At 43.7% G+C, this 11,115-nt stretch overlaps 1 protein-coding gene across 1 annotated transcript in view; it reads left to right on the top strand.

Annotated features, from left to right (window-relative positions):
* Positions 1-358: 358 nt before the first annotated feature.
* The window catches only part of cldn15b (claudin 15b), a 129,313-nt gene continuing 118,556 nt past the window's right edge, over positions 359-11,115 (top strand). Inside the window, exon 1 of the mRNA XM_077206308.1 lies at positions 359-688. Coding sequence (XP_077062423.1) covers positions 472-688 — 217 coding nt within the window. The 5' untranslated portion in view covers positions 359-471. The remainder of the gene's footprint in view (positions 689-11,115) is intronic.

Here is an 11,115-nt window from a genome sequence, read left to right as displayed (position 1 = left end):
CACTACGTGTAGCTAGCAAATGCTAGCTAGAAATGCATGGTGCTGTATAAAAAAGTGAACAAGATTTGATTTGGGTTGGTGGTTCTCTTTTGTCCCTGTTTGCCTTTGTCAAAACTCTGGACTTATGTAAGACTATGTTTAACACACTCTCAGAAAAAATATATACAAAAGTTACCACTGGGACCATACCCTTTAAAAAGGTCATTATTTACTTTGTACCATTTAGGTACTAATATGTACACTTTTGAAACCAATATGTACCTTTGAGGTACTAACATGCACTTTGGGTACAAAGGTGTGACTTCTGAAAAGGTACCGCCCCAGTGACAGCTTGTGTGCCTTTTTTTCTGAGAGTGCAGGTAACACGGCAATACAGGCAGACTACATTCCTTGAAATGTGCAGTATGCACACAGAACATAGTCTGATCTCCAGCCACCCGGAACACCTTAGAACACATACGATCGAGAGATATGAAAGACATATTGCAAATTATTGCACTTCTCTTGGGTTTTTTGGGGTGTGGGTTTGCTGTATTATCATTACTTAGTCACTACTGGAAAGTGTCTACAGATGATGATAGTGTTATCATCACATCCAGCATTTTTGAGAACCTCTGGATGTCCTGTGCAGATGATTCCACGGGTACTTTCAATTGCTGGGATTTCCAGTCCATGCTCGCTTTACCAGGTAAAACACTGTCCACGATAACTGTATAAATAACTGTAATACTGATAATAGTACTATCATTATACTACTGCTATTGCTATCATTACTATCATTTACTCTCTACTGATTGAGTTACAATTAAAATATGCATGTTATTCTTTTTTGTTCAAAACTAACTATTTTTTAACATTTTATAATTATTTCAAAGTCATCAAAACTGATTCATTGCACTAAAACATTATGTTGTGACCAAAATTTTTGAAAATAAGTAAATAATGATCGTGCATGACATTCTTTAATGGATGTGAAATTAATTTTCGATATCACCAGCAAGTGGAGTAAAGGGACAGTTAGCAGCACTGTTCATTAAGGCTGGAATTGTCACTTGTAACTGTAGATAAACTAATGAAATAAATTAAACAGGCCATTTAAGGTTATTTTGATGTTACTGACTACTCCTTTAGCACTGCTGTCTGAGACATTATGAAGTAATTATTCCTGTGTCACTGCTGAATCTGACATTGAGACCCTCCAGTGAGTTTTGAAAACATCTGATTTTTGAGACATATATTGAGGTCACATGTTTTGTGTGGGTCTTCAAGTGCCTTATCCACCTTATTTTTCAGGTAAGAGTGTGTCTGGCTTACGGTGTCATTTGCTTCCAGTTATTTTTAGCCTGTACAAAATAGCTTGTTATGCTTGATATGGAAAACTGGTTTCCCTTTCAAGGGAACTCGAGCTGTGTCGAAACGCTGTGAGAATGCCTCTGCATGATTGAGTCATGAAGCAGTATGAATCCAATGGCATGACGGAACATCATGTGACGTCATCGACCAGGAAACTATAAAGCACATCTGAACCACACAGTGTCTTCAGCAAGCGCTCTATGTGAATCTATGTCCCTGGTATTTTTTGTCCGTCTTAGAATTTGCTAGGTAGGAGTTTTCACCCATATATATATATATATATATATATATATATATATATATATATATATATATATAAACTTTATAATGGCGAGCAAACAATATTTCAATAGTGGGTTCATCCCTACCCAAAGTACATCACGGGTGGGGATCCACATGTATTGTGTGCTGTTCGTTTGGGAGTGCAGCACGCTCAGTCAGCCCTCAAATATGAATATTCAGCCTGCAATTTAGACTATGAAATACTTGTCTGATTGTTATTGGCTACATTTAAATTTGAGGAATTAAATTAAATATGTTTATGGCCTTTTAGCTGCATAAAATACTAAGCACTTTCTAAATCCAAGTTTATGGTAAGGGCACACGCCGAATGCTTTGTGCCCTTTCTAAAATCCATGCTTATGGTAAGGGCACGCGCCGAGTGATTTGTGCCCTTTCTAAAATCCATACTTAAGGTAAAAAGGTTCTAAGGACAGCTATTATCTCTAAGTGGTGTTGGGCTTATGAGGGTACACCCTCAAAGGAGGGCTCTAGAGCGGTCAGGCCAGTTTTTCCCTGCCGGTGCGCCGCTTCAGGGCACTGTGCCTGCTGTTCGAAATATACCAGAGGCCAGTCTCAAGAGACTGGTATCCTTAGTAGATCTTCTGACAGTTTGGAAGCCTTGGAAGCTCAACAATATGAGCATTGTTGTGAGAACGCTGTGCTCCCGCTGACCGCTCTTTGAGGAGGGTGACTCAGCTCGTGTTCCTCGCGCCCCACTTCTGCCAAGGCAGAGCGGTGGCTCGAGTCTTGGGGTTTGCAAATGGATCTGGCAGAGGGGTTAGAGATGGGCTTCGCCCTTTGTCTGTCTTCACCTGCCAGGTCAAGTGTCTCATCTCGGGGTCGGAAGCACGCTTTACGGTTACCTCCACCCCGAATGAGGTACCGATACTGCAATAGAGTGCCAAAGTTATGAGGTCACTTTGTAGGACAACTCGGAAGTTAGCGGCGCATGGGTTCCCTCAATCGAAAAGCTATGCATTTTCCCCATAGACTTTTGGAAAATCGCAAAAAATAAGATCTGTGTTCAACAAAGAGTTGTGACCCTTACACGTTTTGTCTATCAAGATAATCTTTACAAGTTAATCCAAAATGTATACATTTTGAAGCCTATATAAAGTTTAAAAAACCACAAGCAGACACAAAACAGTTTTAAAAAACACAAGCAGGTTATAACTGGTGTGTTTTATGTCATAGATCAAAACGTGAAAATATTTAGAGGCTTTGTTAACCACAGACCTTATTTCAGGCGATTTAGCAAAAACCCATTCAAAAAACCCATAGACTTTAGGGCGAGGGAACCGGAAGTGCTAAAATGTTAACTTACTTCCGTTTTGGCCTAAAAAGTGACGTCATAACTTCGGCACTCTATTATCCAGTTCTGAGGTGCTGAATGTTGTAGTTATCGAAACAGACTCACCACTTCATGTGAAGCAAACCGTTTTTTGAATCGTTTCCCTCCCTACCCTCACTACATTACGTGCGGGTATATACGCGGTTAAAGTGTTTGTTTGGGGGCGGTGGATGCACGTCAGTGTGGGCTGACAGTTTCATTCATAAAAATGTTCCCTATGTGTAGAAAAATAAACGCACTATCGGAAGTTTTAGCCCCGCCCCTGTTGAGTCTTAACTAGCTCGGATCTCGGATTATGGGTCAACATAAAGAATCTACGGCTCGGATCTTGCGTTGCCTATTAGTCCGCAGTATATTTATAATATGGAGGAAACTGAGCTCAAGGAGTTCCCCTTTCACTCTTTTTCCTATTATCACAACTAAAATGTGTGTTTGCAAGCTATGATTCTTTTTGTATTCAAATATGAATATTCAGCCTGCAATTTAGACTATGAAATACTTGTCTGATTGTTATTGGCTACATTTAAATTTGAGGAATTAAATGAAATATGTTTATGGCCTTTTAGCTGCATAAAATACTATGCACTTTCTAAATCCAAGTTTATGGTAAGGGCACACGCCAAATGCTTTGTGCCCTTTCTAAAATCCATGCTTATGGTAAGGGCACGCGCCGAGTGATTCGTGCCCTTTCTAAAATCCATACTTAATGTAAAAGGGTTCTGAGGACAGCTATTATCTCTAAGTGGTGTTGGGCTTATGAGGGTACACCCTCAAAGGAGGGCTCTAGAGCGGTCAGGCCCGTTTTTCCCTGCCGGTGCGCCGCTTCAGGGCACTGTGCCTGCTGTTCAAAATATACCAGAGGCCAGTCTCAAGAGACTGGTATCCTTAGTAGATCTTCTGACAGTTTGGAAACATCTACTTAATATATCTCGCTGGGTCCTGCAGGCAGGGTCCTATCCACAGTGCTTGGCCCCGAGCAGGCTCTGGTTATCAAACTAGAAGTAAAAGCTCTTCTGCAAAAGGAGGCTATAGAACGGGTTTCTCCGCCCAGCAGGGAGTCCGGGTTTTACAGCCGGTACTTCATGTCCGATTTTAGGTCTACGCTGTAGGGAACCTCAACAAAAAAAAATCAAGATGCTTACCCTCAAGCAAGTCGTGTCACAAATCAGGTCCGAGGACTGATTTGTCACGTTAGATCTAAAGGATGCATACTTCCACAACACAGGAAGTTCCTGAGGTTCGCTTTCGGGGGTGAAGCGTACCAATATCGTGTTCTTCCTTTCGTAGGCCAGCCACTGTAAAGCAGTTTCAAAAACTGTTAGCTCTGATGGCAGCAGCATCCAACGTTATACCACGTGGCTCAGGACCAAGGGGTTCTCCCCGAGGGGAAACCCGCTCTGTATATATCAGGGTCATCCCAAGAGACCACACATTGTTCACTGGTTCTCACTCAGCCATCCAGCCCCTCTGCGGTTGGACGCTATGGTGCAGACGTGGCCGAGGTTTCCCCTGATTGTACGTATTTCCCCCGATTGCTCTGCTCCCAGGAGTTCTGGAAAGGGTTCGCCAGGATTGGGTCAGTTTACTGCTAGTAGCACTGTTCTGGCTGGCCTGAGTATGGTTTGCGGACCTAGTGTCTCTTTTCGACGGCTCTCCTCTGGAGATTCCCATCGGGAGGGACGTACTCTCTTAGATAGGTGGGTCGATCCTATACCCCCGCCCAGAACTGTGGAAACTGTGGGCTTGGCCTCTGAGGGGACCCAGCTCATAAGTTCTGGTCTCTCAGACACCATTCTCCACTCCAGAGCTCCATCCAAAAGGAAACTGTATGCCTTGAAGTGGAGACTTTTCACTTCCTGGTGTGGAGAGCACCAGCTGGACACAGTTAACTGCCCAGTGGGTGCAGTGCTGGAGTTCCTGCAGGGTAGAGGATGGAGTCCCGCTTTTCCACAGGGTCATCCCCCTTCACACTGAAGGTGTATGTTAGGGGAGACACCCACAAATAACTTGTTTCCTTTGTGGCACTTTGAGGCTGAGGCCAGCAGTCCGCACGAGGGTGCGACATGGAACTTAACCGTTATACTAGAAGGCCTCTCCCTAGCTCCATTTGAGCCCGCTGAGGAAGTTTCTGAGAATATCTCTCTAAAGACTGTCTTTCTCCACGCTATTTCGTCTCTCAAGATAATTGGAGACATTCAAGCCCTTTCTATATCTCCCTCATGCATTGAATTTGCTCCTGGTATGGTCAAGGGTTTTCTTCACCCTAAGACCAGGTTATGTTCCTAAGGTTCCTACTAATACTGTAAGAGCTAGAGTACTGCAGGCCTTCTGTCCTCCTCCTGACGTCAGACCTAGGGTAACTTTATCTGCTCTGCCCAGTTAGGGCCTTAGATGTTTATGTCCACAGAACTGTGGAGAAAGTCTGAACACTGTTTGTTTAGGGTATGCACAAAGGGGTGCCCGGCATCTAAGCAGAGGATGAGCAAGTGGGTGGTCGAGGCCATCTCACTTGCTTATGAGTCGGCCAGTCAGCCTTCACCTTTGGCTGTATGGGCCCACTCCACTAGGAGTATTGCTGACGGACACTTGCTCTTATGGTGGCGTGGGTATTAGCGTTGCCACAGCGTTTCGACCCAGCTCGAGTTCCATTGAAAGGGAACGTCTCGATTATGTATGTAACCCTAGTTCCCTGAAGAGGGAACAAAACGCTGCGTCACCCTGCCATACTCCTGGCATGCCCGTGATCGACTTGCTTCAGCCTATCAGAAGCTGACGCTGTTTGGTTCAGGTGTGCTTTACAGTTTCCTGGTCGATGTCACATGATGTTCCGTCACGCCATTGGACTGGTTTCATACATGCTTCATGACGCAATCACGCAGAGGCGTTCCCACAGCATTTCGACGCAGCATCTCATTCCCTCTTCAGGGATCTAGGGTTACATACGTAACCAAGACAATTTCTTACCATATTGTTTTAATGTAGTTTCGTAATTAAAAACACACTGATTTGTAGCGCAAACAGTTTTATAGTTTACTGCACTTTGATTGATTCTTCTCATTATTTCCCTATAGTGGTTAATAAATCGGAAGTCTCGCACATTCACAGAAAAAACAACTTCCGTGTTATAAAATAAAGTGGATATCAAGTCAAGTCACCTTTATTTCAATATTACCGAAAATTTGCACCCATCACCTGAACTATGGCGCTTTATGCAATACAGATTGTGTTAAAGCAGCTTCACAGTTGTGAATAGGAAAATAACATAATCAATAATGGAAACTCAACTATGGAGGTTCTGCTGTACAGACCCTAAAAGGCAATAGTCATTATTTGGCTAAAATATTTCTTATTTTAAGGTAGTAACCTGCTTCTTTTGCCATGGTTGCCCTTTTGGGTCTGCTGCTTAGTCTCTCTCTAAATCAAGTAAAACTTAGGGAAAGCCATTTAAAAGAAGAAAGGTACCTTGTCTCTCTGTGTTATATATATATATATTATTCTTGATCAACACTATATAAATGATCAATATAGTTATAAATAAATATATTATAATTTTTTATATTACAAATATACTTTATATTGCAAGACTAACCACAACACTCTCAACACCCCCCCCCCCACCCCCCCCCCCCACCCCCACCCCCCCCAAACAAAAAAGGGAGGGGACCCCCCCCCCCCCATATATAAGTTATCCTGAAGACTTTGGTTAGATTTTTTAGATGTGTTTGATCAGGGTTAATAACATATTAGCATTAACGAGACTGAAACAAGAACAGAGTAAACAAAGGGCTTAAATACACAAGGAGTAATCAACATAACGACGAACAGGTGTAGTACTCATTAACCAAGACAACTAACAATGACAGGGAACACAGGCAAATAAGAACAGATCAAACGAAACCAACAGTGAAACTACACATAATCCTGACATTGCAGCACAGCTGCAAGTGTGATATTGCTCTTGATACAGTTCTATAAGGATTTTGGGGAACTTACCTTTCAGACAGTTTGTACATTTATACTTCGCTACTATCACTAAAATTATTCCAAAAGAAGCCGAATCAAGCCGATTCTATCAGCCAATATGAAGACAGGTTTCTACAGCCCTTACTTCATTGTACCCAAGAAAGGCCGTGGATTACTGGCAATATTGGACCTGCGAACCTTGAATCTGGCCCTGCACAAACTCCCATGCAAGATTTTAAAGATCCTGAAATTGGTTCGCATTCTCAACTATCTTGATGACTGGCTGATACTGGCTCAGTCTCTGGATCAGCTGTGTGAACACAGGGACATGGTGCTCATCCAACTCAGCCTGTTGGGGCTCTCCCCCGTGCAGAGGATCTCTTTTCTCGGTATGGAGATGGACTCGGTCAACCAGACAGAGCGACTCACCTACAACGGGCATACAGTCTTGAGTCTGTGGACGGGGCCTCAACTGCATTAACACACGTGGCAGAGTGTCTGATGCCAGGCCTACACTCGTATGCATTGTGGAACCTGTGTTAGGCTGGGTGTCCATATGTAGTGATCCCTGTGGCGATCCCATATGTGTATTCTTCCACGGTACGGCTACTCTGTGTCTTTGCCTTGACAGAGTCCATCTCTGCTGATGTGCTTTGCCCCCTAGAACTATGCTGGAATCTCCCCAAAGACTTCCATATGTTGTACTATCCTGCTTGGCTAGTCCATATGTGTAACTTCCACATTTCACATCCCTACAGGCAGGATGTGGCTTCCGCAGCGTTCCTTTTCAATAGAAGGTCACGTTTTCCCAGTGTTATCCAATAATCACACTGATTGTGTCTTGTGGAACAGCAGTGACTGACCTTCTCTGCTTGATCCTTGTTTTTCCACTCCAACAGTTGGGTGCAGACCAGGAGGCAGAGCGCTGGAAGGGCCAGCGACAGTGGCGTGTTGGTAGATATCCCCAATTAACGTGACCGACTGAAAGGGAACGTCTCAGTTACGTATGTAACCCTCATTCCCTGAAGGAGGGAATGGAGATGTACGTCCCGTCGCCGCGGTTTCTGTACTGCTGGGTCATTAACCTTGGCTCCTCAGTGGAAAAACAAATATGCGATGCACCTGCTGATCATTATATACCCGCGCTGCGAGGCAGAGCAGCCGATGCAAATTATTGCATGCCAAATGTACATTTGCTCATTTAGTTTACACTCGAAGTAGATTGGTCTTTCAAAGCGATCCCCAATTCGTCGGTCAGAAATGTACATATACAAAATCACAGTTAGCTAAAATAGGTATTAATTTAAACAATGTAATAATTTAATGCAGAAGCAATGAGTTAATTGAAGTAATGAATACTTGTTTGTTAACAAATGATTATGACATTTTGAAAAAATTAGCATTGGTACAGGTTAATTTAGAGTTTGCATAATCTGAAGTCTTCACGGGAGTTGCCGTCGTCTCTTCATACTGTAGGGCATCTGAAATCTTCATAACAGGCTGGATCCAAACTGGGGCTGACAAACACTCTAGTTACCTCAGGATGGACATCCCAAGATAAAACAGAGAAGCATAGCTTAGCATAGCTATTAATTAGCATAGCTGCTGTAATTAAAAAACATTAAGGAAGAATATTCATGTGCATTTGATCTGATGTAAATGTATACGTTTTTGCGTTCATGACTTCAAGGCTAGATTATTGTAATGCCCTACTGGGTGGTAGCCCTGGACGCTTAATAAACAAACTACAGCTAGTTCAAAACGCAGCCGCTAGAGTTCTTACCAGAACCAGTAAGTATGACCATATTAGCCCGGTTCTGTCAACACTGCATTGGCTCCCTATTAAACATCGTATACATTTTACAATATTGCTGATTACTTACAAATCACTAAATGGTTTAGCTCCGCAGTACTTGAGCGAGCTCTTAACCCATTATAGTCCTTCACGTCTATTGCGATCTCAAAATTATGGCCAGTTGATAATACCTAGAATATCAAAATCAACTGCTGGCGGTAGATCCTTTTCCTATTTAGCACCAAAACTTTGGAACAATCTTCCTAACATGGTCCGGGAAGCAGACACAGTCTGTCAGTTCAAATCTAGACTAAAAACACATCTCTTTGGCTTAGCATACACATAACACATTATAGATTGCTATAATTCAATGTTAGGCTGCATAGTTTAGATCAGCCGGAACCGGGAACACTTCCCATAAATCCTGATGTACTCTGTACATCATAAGAAGGATGGCGTCTACGCTAATATTAGTCTCTCTGTTAATCCCGAGGTTTACCGCAAACTGCCGGATCCAGGCCATATCCAGATCTAAGGAAGGACCATTACATGGACACGACGACAACTGATCCCTGAAGTGCCAGCCCCATCAACACTGTGAAGGCCTCATGGACACCTCAACAAACTCATCTCCAAACCGGCGTGATGACTCTGACCCCTAACCAGATGAACTGGATAAATATTGTGAAAGTTCTTATCCAATCTGACTTCTGACCTATTATGCCGCCTAAATCATAATCATACACTGTTCGTTTGTTGGCCAAAGGAGGACTGGACCCCTGACTGAGCCTGGGTTCTCCCAAGGTTTTTTTCTTCATTCTGTCACCTGATGACAATATTATTACAACTTTATTTTCCGGTTATCTCTGTAAAGCTGCTTTGAAACAATTTGTATTGTAAAAAGCGCTATATAAATGGTTATCGGGTGGTGATGGCGCAGTGGATAAGACACATGCCTTTGGTGTGAGAGACCTGGGTTCGAATCCACTGTGAGACACCAATGTGTCCCTGAGCAAGACACTTAACCCCTAGTTGCTCCAGAGGCGTGCGACCTCTGACATATCTAGCAATTGTAAGTCGCTTTGGATAAAAGCGTCAGCTAAGTGAATAAATGTAAATGTAAATAAATAAAGGTGACTTGACTTGACTAAGGTTAGGAGATGCATTATATGAATGCTACGCTAAAGAGATGTGTCTTTAATCTAGATTTAAACTGGGAGAGTGAGTCTGAGCATCGAACATTATCTGGAAGGCTATTCCAGAGTTTAGGAGACAAATGTGAAAACGCTCTCGCTCCTTTAGTGGACTTAGATATTCTAGGTACTATCAAAAGCCCAGAGTTTTGTAACCTTAAAGAGCGTGATGGATTGTATGACGATAGAAGTTAAGTTAAATACACAGGAGCTAAATAATTTAGGCCTTATAGGTCAATATCAATACTTTGTTATTGATACAGAACGTCCTGGTTGCGTATGCAACCCATCGTTCCCTGAAAGAGGGAACGGAGGATGTAGTCGACTCGACTGAAATGGGATCACGCCAGGGAGCCTATTGTCTTCGAGCATTATTGAACGAGCCAATGCACATTGGCGTGCGAGACCTGCATCTCACACTCCGCCCCGCGGCGTGGGTATAAATATGGAAGTAGATGCACACACCATTTGCTTTTCGCTGAGGAGCCGAACGTAACCCGGAGTCAGCGTGGTCCAGCAAATTTAAGGCGGGGAAGGACAGGGCTTAGGCCAGGGAAGTCACTGCTGTTCCTACAGGACCACTGGGAAAGCGTTCCCGTACATTGGAAGGAAGGGGCGCTGCGGAAGCCACATCCTACACAGAGGGAGGTAACGTGGAGAATACAAATATGAACTGAGCGGATGACCAGGCGGTATGACATATGGAATGTCACTGGGGTGGCTCCAGCCTAAGACGGGGGAAGACTCACCAGACAGTGACAGCAGAGAGACTCTGCCGAGGGAAGACACAGGCTCGACCGTACGGAGCTGTATCGTGGAAGAATACACATTTGGGGTCGCCGTAGGGACCACAACATATGGACCCAGCCTAACACAGGTTCCACACTGCTTACGAGTGGTAGGCCTTATACCAGACGTTCCGCACGTCCGACGTCGGAGGGGTGTGGAGGAACTCAAAAGGGTTCAGATTTAAGGAACTCAACTGGAGTAGAAAGGCACATGTATCCAGTCCAAAGGAGGGGAATGGCACAGCAAGCCGACACTTGAACCGGGCTCACAGTGAAACTGGCTTCATGAGAGGGGAGCCCACTGGAAGCAGCGGATCAAAAAGGTGTCGTCCAGCCCCCAACTCTAGAATCTGTTTAGCAAAGCAATCGTCAACGCCCAGGCGGAGCCCT

Source organism: Siphateles boraxobius, unplaced genomic scaffold, assembly GCF_051911475.1.
Source record: "Siphateles boraxobius isolate OS27281-9 unplaced genomic scaffold, OSU_SipBor_1 56, whole genome shotgun sequence".
Lineage (NCBI taxonomy): Eukaryota > Metazoa > Chordata > Actinopteri > Cypriniformes > Leuciscidae > Siphateles > Siphateles boraxobius.
The sequence above is the reverse complement of the archived record's forward strand: the minus strand, read 5'-3'. Positions and strand labels throughout refer to the sequence as shown.